General features: G+C 49.2%; 1 protein-coding gene across 4 annotated transcripts in view; it reads right to left on the minus strand.

The window, feature by feature from the left end:
• The window catches only part of CPT1A (carnitine palmitoyltransferase 1A), a 64,852-nt gene that overhangs the window by 27,777 nt on the left and 14,473 nt on the right, over positions 1-22,602 (minus strand). For 3 of the 4 annotated variants that reach the window (XR_013974940.1, XR_013974941.1, XM_080912533.1), the window contains exons 3-7: positions 12,217-12,447; positions 11,067-11,206; positions 6,333-6,504; positions 4,524-4,625; positions 929-1,066 (exon numbers count right to left, since the gene is read on the minus strand). Coding sequence is in view for 2 of the 4 variants with exons in the window: in XM_080912533.1 (XP_080768659.1) it covers positions 929-1,066; positions 4,524-4,625; positions 6,333-6,504; positions 11,067-11,206; positions 12,217-12,357 (693 nt within the window). In the remaining 2 variants the exon portion in view is untranslated. The remainder of the gene's footprint in view (positions 1-928; positions 1,067-4,523; positions 4,626-6,332; positions 6,505-11,066; positions 11,207-12,216; positions 12,448-22,602) is intronic. The other variant, XM_080912534.1, reaches the window with a different exon arrangement.

The raw sequence follows: 22,602 nt of genomic DNA on the forward strand, positions 1-22,602 counted from the left end.
CCAGCTGCCATAGCCACCCAGAGGCTGCCAATTGACAACCCCTGCTAATCTGAGCACTGTGCTTCCTTCCCAGCTCTTGCGATTTCTTTTTGGTGTACTACAGAGATGGCTCAGCGTGTGTTGCTCTTACAGAGGACCCAAGTTTGGCTCCCAGCACCCATGTTGGGCAGCTTCACAACCATCTGCAACTGTTAGTGGATACAGTGCCCTCTAGTTTCCATGAGCATCTGCATTCGTGTAATACATATAAACCCACCTAGGTGAGCGCACACACATACACATACACACACACACACACACACACACACACACACACACACGTGTTACATGTCTCCCTATGTGACCCTGGTTAGTCTGAGCCTACAGTCCTCCTGCCCCTGCCTTCTGAGTGTTGGAACTATAGCATGTACCATTGTGTCTGGCTCCTATAGGTTATTTTCAATCCCTTACTTTCCATCAAGTTATTCATGACACTTGGATCCCCCCTCTTGGTTTCATATCCTGCAATGTGCCCACTTGTCCCTCCCATGCAGAAACTTAGCTGGTCCCAGCAGACAGCTGCCACTGTTAACAGCATCTGAACTCTGACCAGGGCACTCAGAGGTGATGCTCTTGGATGGAAAAGATACCGGAAAGGGAGGTGAGGTGCCTGGGCCACCACAGAAGAGTACAGCCTTTAGTGACATGCCAGGTCGGGGCCAGAGGGTCATGTCCAAAGCAGCTCCCTGCCCTGAGCAGGGTGCAACAGATGCTAAGGACCCTGCAGGAGAAAAGGGGTGCTAGCAGCTGAGCACAGGGAAAAACAAAAACAAAAACAGTTCTAGCCCTCCACCACAGCTAGAACTCTGTGAGCCCCGGTACCCAAATGGGAACTTTCACACCAAAATACCTCCTCACTGAGAAAAGATCTATGTGCAGAATCACTTACATAATTTGTGGCCCACCAGGATTTTAGCTTCAAATACCACTGCAATTTGGGTCCGAGGTTGACAGCAAAATCCTGGGCCAGTGCTGTCATGCGCTGGAAGTCTCCTTCCTTCATCAGCGGCCTCACAGATTCTAGGTACTGCAGAGAGAAAACATGGGTGGAGTTAAATACCTTCCTTCAAACCATGGATCACTTCACACACCTCGAAAAAAGTAAGACACTGTAGAAAAGGTTGGAAAAGCTTTCCTAAGTCAGTCTGTCCTCTCTGCTTAGGAACAGGCTGAACAAGACAGTCCCCTGCCCAGCTGAGCAGGTTTGCTCGTGGACAATGATTAAGGCTACTGCTTCCTGATGAAGATAAGACAGCAGGCCATTGCTTCAGTGATGACCTGGGTTGGTGTCGAGAGATGGGTGGGAAAACCCTGACAGCCCAGTGAGGTCTGGCAGGTGCTCAACAAGGCAGTCACGGTACAGGCCATATCTAGGGTCTAGAGCCTCAGTTCACACCGACTGACAGATGCACAACTTGAACAGGTTTGGGGGTAAAACATACAGGAACATCTCACACACAATCTTTTTTTTCCTCTAAAGATTTATGTATATGAGTGCTCTATCTGCATGTACACCTGCAAGCCAAAAAAGAGCATCAGATCCCATTATAGATGTGAGCCACCATGTGGTTGCTGGAAATTGAACTCAGGACCTCTGGAAGAGCAGTCAGTGCTCTTAACTGCTGAGCCATCTCTTTAGTCCCCCTTTTTGGTCTCAAACTCACTATAGAACTGAGGCTGATCTTGAACTTCTGATCTTGAACTTCTAATCCTCCTCCACCCTTTATCTCCCAAGTGCTGGGATGACTGACATGTGCCTCCATGCCTGGCTAAGCATGACTCTTTCTGAGGATTCCGAAAGCTCCCACCTGTACCTGAGTGAGTTCCAGGAAGCAGAACTGCCACCAAGCCTGATTGGTCAGGAAACAAAACCAGGTTTGAGCAGAGTATGACAGACAATACCTACAATCCCAGCATGTAGGAGGGGAGGTAGGGGAAATTGATGAGTATCAAGTCCAGCCTGGTCTACGTGGAAAATTCCAGGCCAACCAAGGCTACCTCGAGCCAGCTTTGAACAATGAAGGATGGGGCCATTCCTCAGCAGGGCCAGCTGCTACTCTCTGGCTAACTCCAAGTACAACATGTGTACTGACAAAACCAAGGTTGCACTCTACAGGGCTAAGCTGGTGGTCACTTGCTTTGCACACACAGGACCCTGGGTTCTATCCTCAGCACTGCATAAAACCAAGTGTAACAGGGCTGGCCTGCGATCCCAGCACTCAGGTGGCAGATGCAGAAGAATCAGAGGTTTTAGGTCATTCTCAGCTACATAGGGAAGTCTAGGAAGTCCAAAACCAGTCTGGGCAATGTGAGATCCTGTCCTAAGAAGAAGAGTGGAGCAGGCAGGTGGCTGTACCACCAAGCTGGGACTGGGAGTCTCGTCTTTGTCCCTTCCCCAATCAGGGAGAAGAGAGATGGAAAGGACCTGTCAAAGACAACAAGGATTAAGTCGGAACCCAAACCCGAAGTCAAGATGTTTATGATTTACAGTTCTGAAAAGAGGGCAGAAGTCACAACAGTATGGGTGCCCTCCCATACTCCCATATAGTATTGGAAGCTGGGATACACTAGGACTGCCATTTTACAGCAGATCAAGGTCATCACAGAGCCAGCTTCCGCTACTCTGTGACCTGTGGACACAAAAGAGGCGGCAAGCACCCAGATACAAACCATCAATGGGTATTCCCAGCTTCTCTGCTTACAACCTGGCCCACATTCACTCCATCAGATGGACAGATAACTGGTCTACCCATATCACGAGCGTTATCAACCACAAATGGGGAAGAAGCATAGCCCTTGAAATCATCCTGCTTTGTTCCTGAGACAGGAACATCACAGGTCTGAAGCTAGCCTGGGTTAAAATTCTGCTTCAAAGAAAAATAAACACTAGTAAGGAGGAAGGACCCACAAAAGTCACATATGACATAATCCCATTCTTGTCATATTCCCTGACTAGGCAAAACTAGAAACAGAAAGTAGAACAGAAGTTGGCAGGCCCAGAGCAGGGAGCTCGGGAGTTATTGCCTAATCACCAAGGCCATAAAAAGCCTGACAATCCAGGGTGGTCACAACTGCATGATGCCCTAGGTATAATTAGCACTGCTGAGTTTACACTTGAAAACAGTTAAAGTGATTGTGTGTGTGTGTGTGTGTGTGTGTGCACCCTAGGGTGCACAGATGCACCCATGTACGGTGGCATTTGAAAAACAGAGGCTCTCAGATGTCATCCTTACAAATGCTATCTATCTACCCATCTCCCTGGAAGCAGCCTGAAGTTTACCACGCAGGCTAGTCTCACTGGGCAGTGAGTCACAGGGATCCTCCTGCCTCCGCTCCCCAGTACTGGGATGAGAGTGTGTGCCACAAATCTGTTGTTATGAATGGGTTCTGACTAATCAAGTTCAGTGCCTCATGCATGCAAGGCAAGCATCTTACTGACTGAGTCTCCTTAACCATTTTCTTCCTCTTATTTTTTCTTTTTTGATAGTGTTTCACTGTGTAGCCCTGGCTGGTCTGATCTCACGAGAGATCTGACTACCTCTGCCTCTTGGGTGCTAGGATTAAGTACACGTACCACCATGCAAAATAAATAAATAAATAAATGTGGTCTTTGAATGTATTTGCTACAGTTTAAAATAATGGGTACACTCTAATTACTGAACTTTGCACATTAAACAAGGGAACTATACAGTCCTCAAATCTCAATAAAGCAGTTAAAAAGTAAAGATGCTACAATAGGTGGGACAAAGCACCTTTAAACACTGAAGATGCAAAAATGCTCTAGAGAAAAAGTATCAAGCCAGGGATACTGAAACATCTATCAGGAGGCTAAGGCAAGAGGATCAAGAGTTCAAGGTCATGGGGCTGGAGGGACAACACAGTAGGTAAGAGCACTGGCTACTCTTGCAGAGAACCCAGGTTCTGTGGCCAACACCAACTTGGTGGCTCACAATTGTCTATAACCCCAGTTCCAGGGGATCCAATACCCTCTTCTGGCCTCCTCAGGCAGTGCTTGCATCCGGTGGGCACTGCAAAAGGTAAATAAATTTTAAAAAAAAATGTTCGCCAGGAGTGGCTGCTCACGTCTTTAATCCCAGCACTCAGGAGACAGAGGCAGAGGCAGGAGGATCTCTGTGAGTTCTAAGCCAACCAGGTGTACAAAGTCCAGTACAGTCAAGGCTATACACAGAGAAACCCTGTCTAGAAAAACAAAATAAAACAAAAACCCCAACCAAACAAGTTCGAGACCAGCATGAACTAACTGGAAAGACTTTGTATCCAAAAAATATATATCGAAGGGCTATGGATGTGGCTCACTGGTAGGATACTCGTGTAGCCAGTGCAAGGACTCTGTGGGTGGGAGTCGGGGGACATTATTATAATAACCCTACAGAAGAGAAGGACTGAACTTTACAGTCACAATTAGACAAAAGCATTGCTCCCCAGTTCGCTGGCATCTCGGCATGAGTGTGGATCATACCTACCCTGCTCACGGTATCTTTGACAGCTGGGACGGGCAGGCGTGGCAGAGACGTCTGGAAGCTGTACAACATGGGCTTTCGACCTGAGAAGATCTTGACCATAGCCTGAAGATACAAGTTACATTTTCAAAGATGAGGCTGTGTTAAAGAACCAGAGCCAGGGTTCAACTGCATGACTTGCCGAGTGTTTATGATGGAGGCAGTTCCTACACCATCAGGCCCTGGTCCTACAATAGAGGTCCCACTGAAAGCTCAGCGGGAAAACAAAATCTGGTGTAGCCGCCTACTGTCTTTCCTGACTAGGAATCCCGGATCTGACTGCAATTGTGCAGGTGTGCTGTCTGCCTCCTCCTGGAAGGTCCTTGGTTTGAGGCTGGTGCCAGCTCTGCATATAGGGGATAGGGGTCAGCTGAGGTGCCTGATCCTCAAGCCATACCTCCAGGGGCAGCAGTGTGTCCCTGCCCATCAGGTCAAACAACTAGAGCGTGAGCTCCTCCCACAGGCTGTAGGAAGATTGTGCAGGCCAGCTCTGGAGGGCAGCTGTCTCCTGCTACCAGAAGCTAGGGCATCTCTAAGGGTTCAAGATATAGTAGGTGATAATTCTTGATGCTCAGGAGTGCTGGGACTCAGCTCAACATCAGCCACAAGGGCCATCCTAGAGGACATTGTTTATGCCTGAGGGCTGAGTTTTGCCACTCTAGACATAATAAAACTCATATATAAGGTGGAAGCTGGTTTGGGAAAGAGTAGAGACCAGGAGTGTGTGGTTGGCAGCAAGGAGACCCTGAAGAAGTGCGGGTGATGGGGCATGTTAGCCTGCAGGTCAAGGTCAAGCTGACCCACTCCTCCCTTGCACAAAGAAGGAACTTCAGGGAAGCAATTTGAAAGACAAGGTCACCAGAACCAGATTCGTTAAAATCCTTTGCAAGCCTTGGGTGTAGAAAATTACTGTTTATAAAAATCAGAAGCTGAGAGTGGTGACAATATGTGGATGGGGGGACATGTGACAGCCACACAATAGCATGTGTGGGAAGAAAAGGTTGGGGTCTGAGTGGCAAAGAGAGAGGTCCCAGGAGTGATCATCCATCCTCCTCACCCCTACTCCAGAGAACGAAGCTTATAAAAGCAGCTCACAGGGGCTTCGGGTGCCACTCAGTGGGTAGACAGCTCACCTGGGTAAGCCAGGCATGAAGCTTTGGGTTTGATCACCGGCATCTCATAAAAACCAGGCACGGTGATGCATGCCTGAGCTGGAGGCAGGAGAGCTAGAAACTCAAGGTCATCCTATGGCCAGCCAACATGACGTGAGCTCTCACCTCAAAAAACCAAAACTAAACAACAACAAAAGTCCACAACTAGTTATAATTTGACAAACAATTGTGCATATGGCATAACCCTCTCCCTTAAACAGGGTGCCTTGACCTCAAGGTCATGGAGAAATAGAGAACCCTGATGGGTTAGGGTAAATCATGTGAGCTGACCAACTCAGGAAACCACCTGGTGACTGGCTGCAAAGTGGCCCCCAAAGCTACAAAGACCTCGTGGGTGGTACTTATGCTCAATATCCAGCCTGAACTACAGGCCACACAGAGGTGAACAGAGAGATGGCAGAACTCCCAGAAACCATTAGCAAAAGCAGCCCTTTGCTCTATCCACCCGAGTGTCAAGGTGAGTCATAGCTCTCCCATAGCCGAAGGCTGGGGACAAATCACACCCGAGGAACAAAGGAGGAAAGGCCTAATGAGGCAAGAGTCCTGCTCTGACTCTGGGCGTTGGCCACAGTGGGTCCCCAAGCAGGTGACTGGTGGTTACCATCCAGATCCTGGTGCTGCGGCTCATTTTGCCGTGCTCTGCAAACATCCAGCCGTGGTAGGAGAGCAGCACCTTCAGCGAGTAGCGCATAGTCACGATGCCCGCCACCCAGAGCCCAGTGCCGAAGAGGACGCCACTCACGATGTTCTTCGTCTGGCTCGACATTCGGCCACTGTGGGGATGGACCAGACAAATAACTAAGGCGTTGTAATGTCAGCTACCGGAACTCGAGCACCCTCCCAGGGACAGGAGACAGCAGGCTGCAGCGCCCCAAAACAGAGGAAGCCTGAGGGACCCCAATGCTGCGAGTACTCTAGCAGTCTCTATTCTTCTCAAAATGGGCCAGCCTTGGCTGTGTGCAGCAGAATTGCCTGTCTCTAGAGTGGTCCTGGCACTCTGGAGGCAGAGACCAGAGACCAGCCTGGGCAACAGGGTGAGCCTTCTATCCCCAAGGAAGAAGCAAGCGGCCAGCCAGCGACCTGAGCAATCTTGAGCAACACACAGTTTTCCAGTCTCTGGAGGAACGGTGGAGAGGCTCCTGGGGTGGAGAGTTTCCCGAAATGGCAACTGCTCCCAGCTGGTGGGGACTGCCAACTGCTGCCCACAGGGACCCTGGCCTGTTTTCTTTAGATTATGATGCTTCGCCACTCTCTCAAACTTACCTTGCTTGTATTTGCTGGGTTTTGCTGTGCCCAGGGGCAAACTTGGGGTCTCATGCTTGCTAGGCAGGAGCTCAACCCCTGAGTTATATCTCCAGCCCTCAAATAGAACCTCAGATGCTGTTTTTATTCATAAGACACTCAAATGTCCCAGCACACTAGAGGCAGGGGCAGGTAGACCCCTGTGAGTTTAAGACCAGCATGGTCGTCATAATAAGACCTTGTCTCAAAAACAAAAACAGAACAAAGCAAATCTTTAAAAATAAAAACTTAAAGGATTTTTAAGTAGTTAAAAATCAAAGTTACCAACTATGAAAGAAAAATCAAGACAAAGTACAGCTCTTTTGTGGGGTTATTTTAGTTGTTTTAGAAATGGAAACACAGGGGGCTGGAGAGATGACTCGGCAGTTAAGACTGATCTTCCAGAGGGTTTGAGCAACCACATGGCGGCTCACAACTATCTGTAATGGAATCTGATGCCCTCTTCTGGTGTGTCTGAAGTCAGCTACAGTGTACTCATATAAATAAATAAATAAGACCACTTTTTTAAAAAAAGAAATGAAAAAATAGTGACAAAAGTAAAAACTAGCCCCTCCAGTTCATGACATCAAGGAAGAAGGGGTGGGAAGGGTGCAGACAGCTGTGAACACGACATGGCTGCTGTGGACAGGAACTCACTGAGCAGCGGACCAGGCCGGCCTGAGCAGTGGCACTTCAGCAGGGGGCACTGAGTAAATTCAGTGGGCTAAAAAAAAATTCGAGTGGAGAGTTGGGATGGATTTGATCAAGATGCCCTGTTGACATATATGGAATTGTCAAGAAACAAATAAAAGGTATTCTATTAAAAACCAAGAGGTCAGGTCTGGCTCAGCGATTAGGAGCACTGACTGCTCTTCCAGAGGTCCTAAGTTCAATTCCCAGCAACCACATGGTGGCTCTCAACCATCTGTAATGAGATCTGGTGCCCTCTTCTGGCCTGCAGACATATATACACATACATACATACATAATACATACATACATGCAGAATATGTAAATAATACACAATAAATAAATCTAAAAAAAAAAAAAAAACTAAGAGGTCCCAAATGATTAGAGTAATAACATATATATAACCTTCAGAATTCTGACATTGGAAAACATTAACATCAAGTAAGAGACACATTTCTTCCTTGATAAAAGGCCTATGCTCTAGAGGCCTGGCCTCCCAGAACAGGATCAGTGCCTAACATAACTGTCATCAGAGGATGCTTCCTCCTGCAGCTGAAGGGAACAGAAACACAGTGGCTCACAGTCATCTAAAACCCTAGTCTCAGGGGATCTGATGCCCTCTTCTGAACCCCAAAGACACAGGTACACACGTGGTACACAGACATACATGCAGTCTACACAAACACACAGAGAATAAAATATCAAAAATAATCCCGGCTGGGCATGGTATCCCATGCAGAGGCAAGCAGATCTCTATGTGTTCATGAGATGAGCTTGATCAACACAGCAAGTTCCAGGACAGTCGGGGCTACATAAAGAGACCCTGTCTCAAAAAATAAAAAAATAAACAAACAAAGACAAGAAAATACAACAAAAATTAAAACAAAAACAAAAATCTAACAACAACAAAAAAGGTAACCCAGTGTCCAGCTATGTCGATAACTTCTGCGATCTTCCTTTCAGATCTAATCAAACAAAATCGAAGCAGCCTAGGGACACAGGAGGTCCGTCCACACTGGGAAGATGGTTCCAGAACAGCCCTCCAGGCTGCAAGACTCTGAGCCTTCCCCTGGCCTTTCTAAATTTGGGCCAGAGATGACCCAGTTTACGAAAATAGAGTCCAAGGGACAAAGAAACAAATCTTATAAAGACTGAGATTAAACAAGGTTTTAGTTGGCATGGCTATGTGCAATCCGGCTTTGAGACACAGCCCATGTTAAGAGCAAAGGACAACGGCCTTGGGCCAGGCAGCCAGCTCAACACACAGGGCAGCAAGGTGGGTGTTCACAGGACTTCTCTCACCTCTCAGGACAGCACGGGTCTAGTCTGTAGTGACCAGATCTGCCAGCTGCTTCTGACAACCTAGGCCTAGCTAAATGTTCCAGGCCCCAGGCAGACAAGACCCTTGGCAGGACGCCTGGACAAGCGTTTTATCTTGTTTCCTGCAGTTGCTTACAAAGGCATGGCCAATGCTGCCTGGAGCGCTGGAGGCTGAGGAGCTGGCTGGCTTCTCAGTCATTCGTGGGTGACTCAATCAGAGGGCAGAGCATGGAGACCCATTCAAGACTGACCTCCAGGATTCCCGAGCACCTAATGTGGCTGTCTTAAACGTGCCACATCTTCTAGTTGCTCTGAGTCGGCAGAAACCAACTCCTCCAGCTGTGAGTGTCCCCTGGGGACACTCATCTGTTTGCTTGTGCAATCTTTCCTAGTGTACAGTATCTACAGCTGAACAAGCAGGAGAGAGACTGGAAAGGCCCAGAGCTGGGCTGGAGATGGCTCAGTAGTTAAGAGGACTTGCGGCTCTTCCAGAGGTCCCAAGTTCAAGGTTGGTTCTCACACTCCCAACTGATACTTAGCTGACCCTCAACATTGTACAGACCCTCCCCAATCTGGCCAGGAAGCAAGGCCATGTGCAAAGCAAAGAGCCTTCACTCAACGCTGCACAGTGTGTTTGCCATGAAGGATTCACGTGACACAGGACAGCAGGGACAATTCTGAGACAACAGGTTTGAGCCCAGAGTAGCACTACATGCCTGCAGTCCCAAAAGAGGCAGGTTAACATCATCAAGAGTTCAAGGTCACCCTATGTTACACAGCAGCTTGAGACTAGCCTGGAATACTTGAGACCGTGTCTCAGAGAAACAAAAGAAGAAAATGTGTCCAAATGTACAAGGTAATAGAGGCGCCTGTGTCCTGTGCCCGGCCACTCCACACTGAGAGGAGCTAACCACCTTCATCCTAGATGGTATTAGGAACCTGTATGACATAACTGTCAGTAGGGGTGATCTAAGGCTGTGTGGTTCAGTGGTAAGACCTAGCCTAGCATGCAGGAGCCCCAGTGCTCCATGCCCATCACAGAAAAGAAGAGAAGTGTGTGGAATGTTCCCTATCTACCTTCTAGATCAGGTCCAGCATCCAGCAGGAGACCCTAGGTACAGAGGACCCAAGAAAAGTGTTGCAGAGCTGGAGTGGTTAAGAGCACTTGTTGCTCTTGCATACGGCCCAAGTTAGGTTCCCAGAATCCACATCACATAGTTCATGACTGTTTCTAACACCAATTTCAGGAAATACAAAAGCCTGCTCTGGCCTGTGAGGGTACCAGGCACACATGTGGTACACAAACACACACACATGCATGCAGGCAAAGCACACACACACACACACACACACACACACACACACACACACAAAGAATAAATAAACCTTTTTTAAAAAGCCAGACATGGTGGGACAAACTTTTAATCCCAAGACTCTGGAGGCAAAGGCAGGTAGATCTCTGAGTTCTAGGTCAGACTGGTTTACAGAGCCAGGGCAGCTGAAGCTATATAGTGAGAAAAAAGAAGAGGAAAGGAAAGATAGACAGACAGACAGACAGACAAACAGAAAAAGAGAGAGGGGGAAAAGAAGAAAAGGAAAAAAAAAGTCAGAAGCTGGCCAGACCTTGTTCCTAAACAGGATGACAACTACCTTTAAGATCCCAGAATAAACTAAAACTCAAAGCCAAAAGGTAATGGACCTCCCTGCAGGCATCTAAGCCACTGTGAAGGAGCCAAGGGCTGAAGTATCCCTAAGCAATGAGTGGCAGTAAGTTCAGGGGACCAGATCACTGGATGGACTCCAGGGCAATGGCCATACTGGGAGCCATCTTCTGGGGCAGAGATGCCCTCTGAGGTCACCGCTGGCATAGCTTGACTTCAGTGAGACAGGCACCTGGAAGGCAGGTACCCCGTGCCTCTACCATTCTTAGCCTAGTCTCCAGAAGAAGGGCAGCAGTGTCTACAGACGTTCAATAACAGGTCAGGAGAGCAACGAGGTAATCTTCCTCAGGATGTGCGGGGGGGGGGGGGGGGTTGTTACTCACGTGGTGTCTAGGGTCTGATTGATCTTTGCGATCATGCCCAGGGAGGGGTCCACTTTGGTATGCATGGATGATATCACTCCCACCACCACAATAAGCCAGCTGGAGGGACTCGCAGGGAACACACCAGTGATGATGCCATTCTGGAAAGACACGTCAGCTATGAGCAGCGCCCTCCCCGAGGCCACCATCACTGCCTGTCAGCAGCCCTGAGGCAACAGGCAGCTGGAACATCAGGCAGCAAGGAGAGGATGCTGTGTGCAGGCCACCAAAGACCAAGGCCCAGTAGCTTTGTCTCCTCCTGGAGTCACGACTGCCTCACCTCCATGTAGTCTATTCTCTCCCCTGACGTCAGAGGCCAAATGCATCCTGGGAGAACAACAAAGCCACCAGACTAGGGATGTGGCTCAAGAGGTGGCTTAACTGCCTAGCCTGAGCAAACCCCTGGACTCCATCCCTGAAGCCAACCAAACCCCAAGAAACTTAGTAAAATCCCCAAATAGGCCTGTGGTTCGGCACCAGGGAGGACAGAGGCAGAAGAACCAGGCATTCAAGGCCATCCTCAGCTACATGGAGGCCAGCCTGAGCTACATGAGACCTTTTCTTTAAGCAAATAAATAAGACACAAATTCACTGAAGTTTGAGAAATCACTCTTTTCAGTAAGGTGCAAGGGATCTAGCTGAGGGGCAGAAGGTGGGCCTGTGTTCTTATCCTGACACCGCCTCCCATAAATGAGCCCCTTTAGCTGGCTTCAGCTGCTTGGCCTGTTTAACACTGATCTGGTGAGCTCCACCTGCCTTCCAGGGCATGGTAGGATAGGTGTGCCATCCCAGTACATGGGAGGAAGAAGCAGGCAGATCTCTGAGTTCAAGGCAGTCTGGTCCACAGAGTGAGTTCCAAGAGAGTGGGGGATATAGAGAGACTGTGTCTTAAAAAACAGAATCAAGCCATAAAAAAAAAAAACCAAACCAACAATAAGAAGAAGCCCCGAGGCTAGGGACCATTCTATACATGTGTGCTCCACAAGCCTCAGCCAGCATGGAGACCACTGGTCTCTCAGAGACACACCTAAGACACATGCCTTCCTCAGCGAGCCCTGGGAGCTGCACTGCACACCCCAAGCAACTGCTGCAGAGACACCCATCCACCAACCTTGAATCGGATGAACTTCTTCTTCCAAGAGTGCAGCCCCGACAGGCAGATCTGTTTGAGGGCTTCATGGCTCAGGCGGAGGTCAATGCCATCGGGGGTGACAGTGAACTGGAAGGCTACAGCTTGGTGAGCCTCTGCCATCTTGAGTGGGGGGCTGGAGGAGGGGTGAGAGATGGCTTTGAGAAGCTTGGCACCAGGAACCAGGAGGAGACGGCTCTCTCAAAGTGAACCCTGCGACCCAACAGATTCACACTGGTCAATAGCTACAGCTCTGCCCCTCACCCCACAATCCTCAGCTGTGCAGCTCCCAACACACCTGCTCCATTTAGAGGCCTGGGATGATGGTGTGGGCTCCTGCTACCACCAACTCCCCCACCCCCGCCTATCCCACAGAGCCACACCTCCAATGGTCTCCTTAGGCAGCATGGCAAAAGATACTGATGGCCATGCATTGACCTGAACTGCAGAGATGAATCTTCTGGCAACCACAAACCCCACTGACCCTGAACCCTGACCTTCAGATAGGTCATTGGGCCTCCAGCTCTGGACGGTGCTACAAAGACACCACGTGTGGTGGTGAGACAGCTCTGCTGGAGAAGTCCGTTCCTCCAAAGACTGACCATGGAAGCCTCATCTCAGAACCCGGAAAAGGTGGACGGAGAGGGCACAGACCCTCATGGGTGCTGACCCTCTGAGGCCAGTCCTAAAGTCAAACTGGTCTTAAGTCGCCATGTATGGGGCTTTATCATCCCTGCACAAAACAAGGCCTCTTCTGCGCTAGCTTGCTTTGCCCAACTCAATACAGGAAATCTTAAAAATCTACAGGTACTATCTCAATACCTAACCTATGTGAAGCCCAGTTTAGATCCCCAGCCCCCCAAAATAAGAGGATCTGGAGCTGAAGAAATGGTTTGACTAGGGACAGTGTTTCCTGCTCTTGCAAAGGACCTGAGTTCAATTCCCAGCACCCAAGTGAAGCAGCTCACTGCCTCCTCTAGCTCCAGCTCCATGAGATCTAATGCCCTCTTCTGGCCTTTGTGGGTACTGCACTCACATGCACATACATATAGTGCACACTAATACACAGAAATAATAGAACAAGAGAGATCTATAATACACTCTTTCCCTCTGTTCTTCACTTACTCCTGTTGTCTGTTAGAATCAACAGCTTCCCACTCTCTCCCACACTCAGCACAGCAGAGGGGTCACCTCCTTTCTTCCTGGTTTCCTCCACTCCCTAGCCCTCTTCTGAAGGTGTGCAACCCCTCTGCTTTCCAAAGCTGTTTGTTACAAAGTATACATATATACATACAAACACATATGTGTATAGATATATGTATGTATTTTAATATACACACACATATATAAAAGATACAAGGTAAAAACTATGCAGAACAAATAATAAAATCTAATTTATGGGTGTGTTCTCTTCAGATAGTAACTTTTCTACTGAGGCCCAGACGGTCTAAGAAACCTGTCATAACCAACAAGTATCAGGCTTAGAGAGATGGTTTAGCTGTTAAAAGCACTTATTAATCTTCAGAGGACCTATGTTTGTTTTCCAGCATTTAAGTGGTGGCTCACACTGTTGGGAACTCCAGTTCCAAAGGCCGCCATGCCTTCTTCTGCCCATTCTAGGCACTACTTGCATATGTTGCATATATATGCTTGTAGATTAAACACTCAGATTTTAACAAACTTAAGTATGTGCCTTTTTAGAAAATCAGCAGATAGGGGTGTAGGCTGTGGCTCAGGTGGAAGAATGCCTGTTGAACTTGAAGGAGCCCTGGGCATGATGCCCAGTATTGTGTGTGGCGGCAGTGCCTGTAATTGCAGCAATCAGGAAATGGAGGCAAGAAGATCAGGGGTTCAAAGTTATCCTTGGCTATACTGAAAGTTATGGGCCAGCCTGGGCTATATGACATCAACAAGGATTGGGAATGTAGCTCAGTAGTGGATCATTTGCTAATGTAAGTGAGGTATGGTTGTGACAGGACCTGGGAATATCTGAGTTCTAGCCCCAGCACTGCAAAAGATTTTTTTAAATTAATATATGTACTGATATATATCAATATAACTCAGAGATATCAACCAAAGCTAGCTGTGTGTGGTGGTATACACCTTAGGAGGATGAGGCAGAAGGACGGCCACAAGTTTGAGGCCAGCTTGATTGATCTACCAGCCTAAGCTGCAGAATGAGATGGTGTCAACTGTTAATCACTTGTTCATTCAACAAATATTTCCTGGCTGCCTCCCATGAGGTGAGGTGAGGACCGAGACCCTCATAAAAATGACCCTTCTGCCCCCTTGTGGCATAGATGAGGGGCACAGAGCAAGCAATGCCTACAGAGTAGTTAGGATGCAGGAGAAAGAGGGACAGGCAAGAGACCACAAAGGAGAGCAGGCAGCCCCGGCCCAGTGTGGTACCAGTGAAGACGAAGATGACAACCTACTGAGCAGGCCTGAGACCTGTGGGCCGGACAAGCTGATAAAAGGGACCCTCCAGCCTTGAACTACGTGCTCTGCGAAGCCACTCCCGGGGTGGCGGAGCAGAGAGCAGACATTTCACCTGTGAACCTGCTGTTTTGGAAATGTCACAATGTCACTGAGGACACCTAGGTGGAGCAGCAAGGGACAGGAGGATGTGGGAGAAAGAGGAAGATGCTGGTGGGCGGTACACCTGGAAAGTGGCCTCTGAGTGCTGTTCTGACCTCAGAGAGGCTGAGGGGCATTCAGCTTGGAACTGAAGATATAACTTAGAGCCCAAGGGATGGTCCAGTATATTTGCATCCTGTGGCGGGCAGGAAGAGGGCAACAGGGCCTGGTCATGATGAATAAACATACTCGACTTGAGAAAGCCAGCAAGACAGCTCGAGGCACAGAACATGGCTCTGGGCAGGGTGAAGAGGCTCGAATCTGCAATTCCTCGAACTTCTGATCTTTCTTCATCTACCTCCCCAGGGCTGGATTACAGATGTGAGCCACCGTTCTTGGTTTATGCACTGCCAGGGATGGAAGCCAGGGCATGCTAGACTTCCCATATCTGCAGCAATCATGAGGTTGGTAGACAGACAAAAACCTCCCCCCTCTTCCCCCAAGGCATCAATCTTGGCAAACAGGGCTCTGTGGCGAGCCGTCTGGCCAATCTTTCATACAACCTCAAAGGTGAACTGGGCACAGAGGCTCATACTCCGCACTCCCAGTGGCTGTAAGGCAGAGGTAGGAGTATTGTTTCAAGTTCAAAGCCAGCCTGTGGGCTCAACGGTGAATTCCAGGCTGGGCTACAGACAGATCTTGTAGCAAAAAACAAAAATAAAAATAAACTCAATAAATACATTAATAAAAATTTAAAACACCAGGGAACTATTTTGATGTAAACCTTTCTGTTTGCTGTATGTACGTGTGCATTCGTGTGTTCATGGGTGTGCATTCCTAGAGGCCTGAGTTCAAAACTAGATGTCTTCCTCTGTTTCTTACAACCTTACTGTTTGGAGGCAAGGTCGCTCAGAACCTGGAGCATGCTGATTGGCTGAGTCATTAGTGAGCCCGAGTAACCTTCTGTTCCCACTGTCAACCCCAGCACTGGAATTACTGGCCTGCGCTGCTGTCCTCCACACTTTACATGGATACTGAGGCTCAAACTCAGGACCTCAAGCTTGCCCGGCAAGCATTTTACCCACCGAGTCATCTCCCCAGCCCACCAGGAAGGAGGCTGTTAACAGCAGTGGGCTAAACACAATGTTGCAATTAATTCTATCCAAAGTCACGAACCCGGTGTTTGCCCAGAAAGCAAACCTGCTTCCACGACAATCAGGGGGCCTAGGAATACTTATGGTGTCGTTTCCAGGGTGAAATATCCCTGTCACATGACCTGAGTTTAATGTTCAGAACCACCTAAGCCTAGCAGGTGTGACTGCACAAGCCTATAAATCCAGCACTAGGGATGTAGTGACTTTTCAAGGTTATCAGCCTGGTCTACACAAACCCATGTCACCAACAGACTACAAATCCTGTCCATAGTTCACTCTGACAGCAGGCAGTCCTGCTGCTCTGTGGGCATCATGAGCCCACACTCTGCCCTCACACAGCCTCCCTGCTGCCAGCCATTAAGCAGGCACTGGTGCCAGAAAACACCAGCCTGAGAAACTCAGGCCTGCAGATCTAATGAGGTAGCCCCCTCCATGACGACTTCAGAGACGTCTTCAAGTTCTCAGACTGCTTCCAGAAGTCACCAGGAAGTACAAGTCAAACCAAAGCACATGCCATCCACAGGAACCGCTAGAATGCAAACAGTGAGTGACAGGTGCTGCTGAGGACACTGAGAAGTCAGGAGCTTCACCTGCCAATGTCACAGAAATGTGACAGGGTCAGGTCATTCTGGAAGACAGTCTGTTCTTTCCTGAAAGGCTAAACATAAAGCTAATTCTAGGCAGTGAGTTGCAGACTAACCTGGGATATACAATAAGATCACATCTCAACAATGACAAAACCCATGGAACCCAGCAACTTCTTGGCTAAGGTAGCCCAAACAAGTTCATACAAAAACCTATAAACACATGCTCACAGCAGCCGTCTTCATGACAGACAAAATTACAGGAACAGCCAGGTGTCCCTGCACAGCCAGAGAGGAAAGCACAGGAGGAGGAGTGTGGGTAAAACTGATGCAGTGACACACGGTGACATGGATGAAAACATGGTACCAGGATCTGGGGACACAGCTCAGAGGGCAGAGGGTTCACCTTACATACACAGGGCCTAGGGTTCCATCCCAGTACCACATAAGGTCACATAAACCAGGCACGGTGGCTCTCTGCTGAGGTCACATAAACCAGGCACGGTGGCTCTCTGCTGAGGTCACATAAACCAGGCACGGTGGCTCTCTGCTGAGGTCACAGCACTTGAGATGGGAGGGAGGGGGATCATCCTTGGCTAGAGAGTAAGCTAGAAGCTAGCCTGAGCTACAGGAGTCCCCGCCTCATAAAAGCAAACCAGCATGACAGGACGCCAAGGAAGCCGAATGTCAGTCTACATCTCACTATTTACATGGCGTGTCCAGAACAGAAAAAAAATAAAAATGTTCCCAAACTGATTAGAATGCAACACAGTGGTATGTTGCTGTGAATAAACCAAAAAAAAAAAAAAAAAAAAAAAAAAAAAAAAAAAAAAAAAAAAAAAAAAATCACCAAAACACAGACTTTAGATGGGTGAAATACTTATGTGACCAAAGTGAGCTGGGGAGGAAAGGGTTTATTTGTCACAAGCCTCTGTATCACAGTTCATCAGCAAAAGGAAGTCGGGACAGGAACTCAAACAGGGAGGATCCTAGAGGCAGGAGCTGATGCAGAGGCCATGGTGGATGTTGTTTATTGGCTTGCTCCACATGGTTTGCTCAGCCTGCTTTCTTATAGAACCCAGGCCCATCAGCCTGGGATGGCCCCCACCCACAATGGGCTGGGCCTTCCCTCATCAATCACTAATGAGGAAAATGCCTTTCAGCCTGATGACTGGCTGTGGTCTGTGTCAAGCTGACATAGAACTAGCTTAGGCACACCTCGGTGAGGCTGTTATTTAAAAACACTGTCTCAGAGGTTGGAGAAATGGCTCATCAAGAGTGCTCTTCCGGGACCTACATCAAGCAGCCCACAAACACCTGTATTTATGGTTCCAGGATATTTGATGGCTTCTTCTGGCCTCTGTGGACACTGCACTTCACTTACTTAGTATACACACACACACACACACACACACACACACACACACACTTCTTACATACACAAATAAATAAAAGTTAAAATTGAGCTTCTCTTCATAGATGGCTCAGCAGCCACTGGCTGCTCTTCTAAATGAGCCAGATTCCCAGCACCCACATGGCAGCTTACGACTCTCTGTAACCCCAGTCCCTGAGGATGTGATGTCTTATCTGGCCTCCCTGGCCACCAGATACTCACATGTTGCATACACAGACATATACACATATAGAAAACATATCCCAACACATAAAGATAAATAATTTTTTAATTGATGCATAATTTTTTGTTTTGTCTTATATTTTGAGTCAGGATATGTATGTAGCCACAGCTATCCTGGAACTCACTCTGTAAACCAGAATGGCCCTGAACTCCCAGAGACTCGCCTGCCTCTTCCTCCCCAGTACTGGAATAAAAGTGTGAGCACCGTCATGCTCTACTAAAACATATCACTTGAAAAAAAAAGTTGTCTCAGCTGGGCATAGTAGTTTACATCTGTAATCCCAGAGTGGTTGAGGCAGGAGGATTCTGTGAGACCTACAGAAGTAAGAAACCATCTCAAAAACAAAAACCAAACAAATAAAAACCAACTGGGAGGTGATTCAGTTGGTGAAGCGCTTGCACAAGACAGCCTGAGTTGGGTCCCGATTCCATATAAAACTCCGGGCGAGTAGAATACACTTGCAATGTTGGTGCTGGGGAGGCAGAGACAGGTGGATCCTTGGGGCCAGTAACAGACCCTATCTCCAAAACCAAGGCGAGGGCCACAGAGAGGACTCATGGATAAAGGTGCCTTGAATATCTAATGGCCTCAGCTTAGTGCCCACAGCTCATTAAAAAGGAAGATGTGGTGCACATCTGTAATCTAGCATTCCTTCAGCAAGAAGCAGGCAGAAGCACAACTGCCCGAAAGCTCACAGGCACAGCTGGTGTGCAATCTACAGACCAGCAGCAGAGAGGTGTGTGGGCTGGGGGGGGGGGGCCTCCCAGGCTAAGAGGGCACTCTGCTCTGGAAGAGAACCAAAGTTCCAGGCTCAGACCCACGTCACTGGCTCACATCAGCCTGAACCCCAGAACTCCAGCTCCAGGTGGATCCAGCACCTCTGCTCTCTGGAGACACTGTACAAACGCACACATGCACACACACAGAGAAACACACACAGACACACAACTAAGTTTCTTTTAATTAAAGAAAGTTGAAAGAAAGGACTGACTCCAGAGGCTATCCTCTGCCCTCCACTCTGTGGTGCGCCTGTGTCCCTACTCTCTCACACATGCCATGTACATACAGTAATAATAAACTTTTAAGTGTAACGAGAACAGACCACTGCTAAGACAGTTGACCTCTGACCTGCATACCCACATGCACACATATGCAGGCATACACACACAAAGAAAAAAAAAGAAAGCACTGTGAAGAAAGAAAGAAAAGAAAAAGTCCTCACACAGAACAGATGTTGTCTTAACACTCAAGCATCGAATCCTTCTCCGGGCAAACTCACAGCTGGAGAGTATCAGTGTGGAGTGAGATGGCCCTAGCAGCCCACCCCATCACTGTTCCCATCCAACCTCAATCTACAAAAACACAAGAGTATCCCCGGGGCTCACTGGCCAGCCTGAATCACCAAGGGATCTGCCCAGGCCAACCCTGCCTTAAAAAAATCAGGTGGATTGTGCAAGGAATGACAACCACGGTTGACCTCTGACCTACATAATCCCCTCCCCCCACAATACAAATACATACAGAGACTCACATCAAACACACATACACTTGTAGATTTCATGGCACCTAGGACTTGGGGTTGGGAAGAGTGGACAAAGTTTCTGTGAGAGCCAGGAAAGGTGGGCAGTGACCACACAAAGTTCCATCCTCTGGGCTTTTCTTTTGTACATGTCTGACATCTCCCCACAGCTCTGAATGCACCCATAAAACCAGAGCTCTCACAGCTGCTAAGCAGTCCTGGGTGCCCACGCTTCCTGCGACATTTCACACAGTGGCTCCTGCAGGAGGATGAAGACCGCAAGTGGAGACAGGATGAAGAGAAGGCAGCTCAGCAGCCTAAGCCCTACCCCATCCCATGCCCACTTCTCCTGTAAGTTTCTTCCAAAACATCTCATCTTGTAGGGAGGCTCCTTAAGCAGAAAAGTAACACCTCCAGGAAGTCCCTGAAACTGACCAGATCCACTAGGACCCTCTCTGCCAGAGAAAACAATAAAAGCAGAGGGTTCCTATGTGACCAGCCCAACAATAGGGCTGCCTGTAAGACTCAGAGAGAGAGAAGCTTCAGAGGTCTCTTCAGACCAACTGTCTTCTAACCTGTACTCACGTGCTACAGAGCGTGGGTAATTTTATGATTTATGCCAGCCTGCTTTTATACCCTTAGCCGTATGTGCCCCACAGGCTGTGGGTCAGACGCCCTCCTCACCGACCATTTGAAGCCACTGTGGTAGAATGAATACTCTCCACAAAGCACCAGAGGCAAGTTCACCCTCAACAGTGGCTGCTGGGGGCCAGTCTGTGGGACTGGGAGGCCTGGTGCACCTAGCAGAGCCAGCCGGGTGCCTGAGAAGGCGCTGAGGTGTACAGAGTCCCATGGAGGGAAGCAAAATATTCGTAAGTCCAAGGACCTTGGAAGAGTCCCCACAAGGCCTCCATGAACTTGGCAGTAACGGAACACTTCCTGAAATGTCCAGTCATAAGCACAACATACACAGATCAGTATGAAACTTCTATGTCCCTGTTCCAGCAATGAGCGGTGGGTGACACATACCTATGGCTATCTGACCCCCTTTAACTACTAATACAGCATCCTCCCCACCCCTCAGCAAAAGGCAAAGGGATACCTTGCTGTTCTTATAGCAGTGAGGGTTAGAGCAGCTGCCAGTCCTTTGCTCATTCTAGCTTGATGCCTGGCTTGGTGGCCAAAGCTGCTTATGCCTAGGACTCATAAAAATCAAACCAAATCAAATCCAGGCAGCACAGCAAGGGAAGAAGACAGACAGAGACCTTCGTCCTGCTGTGTCATGCAGTGCAGGCAGGGGTAAATGCCCACAGACCTGCCCTCTGCCCAATGCCACAGCCACACCGAGCCCCGCCTATCACCACACAGCATAGCGAGGGAAGAGGAAGACAGAGACCCATAGACCACGATGCCACCCACAGAACTGCTCTCTGACACAAAGCACAGGCAGGCTGTAGACACCCACTTGTTGCCACTTCATGAAGCCCAGACTGAGGCTTGTTGCCCAGGGACCCACCCAGCCTGCAGCGGGAGCTGCCACAATGTGCAAGAATGGGCGGTCAGATGGAAAAGGAAGAGAAGAGGACCAGCTTGAGCACTGTGAAATGAAACTGGGAACTCGAGGGTGGAGGCAAGCAACCTGTTGTGAGTGAACAGCCCTGCTCCCTGGGGTCATGTTAGAGGCCCCAGCTTGAGCTGCTGCTAATGGCCAAGTCTGAGTCAATGGCTACCCAGTGGCAGAGGTCAGTGTAGATATCCTTAGCTCATAGTATCTCTAGAGAACATGGGGAAGTCCCTAGTCAGGGCAGCCGTTAGAGACCATATGGGACTGTGCAGAGCTGGTCCTGGCGGTGTGGGGGTGGGAGAGCTGACTCTGGCAGTCCAGAAAGCTGCCCACAGGGTCATGAGCACAGGGGAGCTAGCCCTGTCCCTCACCAGCTGCAGCCCTTGGGAAAGCAGGCCCTGTCCCTCACCTGGGCAGTGACACAGGTGAGCTGGTCCCCTGAGAGCAAGAGTCGGGTGGAGGTGGGGGGAGAGCTGGCTCCATGATGTGATGTGATTTGGGCTGTGATGTACTTCCTCCCTTCTTGCCACCTGTGGCTGGCCCTGGTCAAGAGGGTGTGGGTGCGCCAACCCTGAGGGCAAGAGCGAGGGAGAGCAGGCTCTGCCACTTGTCTGCTGTCTGGTGGTGGGGGTGCAGGGGTAATGCCCTCCCCCTTCCCTTTGCCATCTTGGAGTCAGGAGAGTTAGCTGGCCCCTAGGACATGAGAGTGGGAGCTGGCCCTGCCCCCTCACTGGCTGCAGCACCTGGAGGGAGGGCGCTGCACCTCGCCTGGGTAACACAGTGGAGCTGGCCCTGACGGCAAAGGCACCAGTGAGCCAGCCCCAAGAGTGTGAGAGCCGGAGAGCTGGCCCTGCCTCCTCACTGGCTGCAGCACTGGGGAAAGTGGGCCCTGTGCCCTGAGCTGGCTCTGGAGGCATGGGTGTGGGTGAACCAGCCTGAGGACATCTCTGCCTCCTGCCGATGGTGGCACTGGATGGCCTAGCTGAGACAGTGCTGGAGAACTTGCCCTAATGGTGCTGATAAGGACGAGCTGTACAGCTCAGATACCACCCAGGCCCAGATCCAGGGCTCTGAATTGTCCCACCTCAAATCTATGTCATCTGTGCATCGCTGGGGTGCTTGGAAGAGCTGGTCCTGCTGATCCAAAGCTACAGAATCTCCGTGACGTAAAGCAACAGGAAAACCCGGAGGAGTCCCAGTGAGGATCCAATATTGATAGTGTCACAGAAGCCAGAGATTTCCAACCACACCAGTGACTCAGGGTAATGTACATTTGCAAGTGAAAATATGTGGACAGAGGGGTGTACTGTGGGACACACCATGACACACTACA

The sequence above is a fragment of the Micromys minutus genome (assembly GCF_963924665.1).
Source record: "Micromys minutus genome assembly, chromosome: 2".
In the NCBI taxonomy this organism is placed as follows: Eukaryota; Metazoa; Chordata; class Mammalia; order Rodentia; family Muridae; genus Micromys; species Micromys minutus.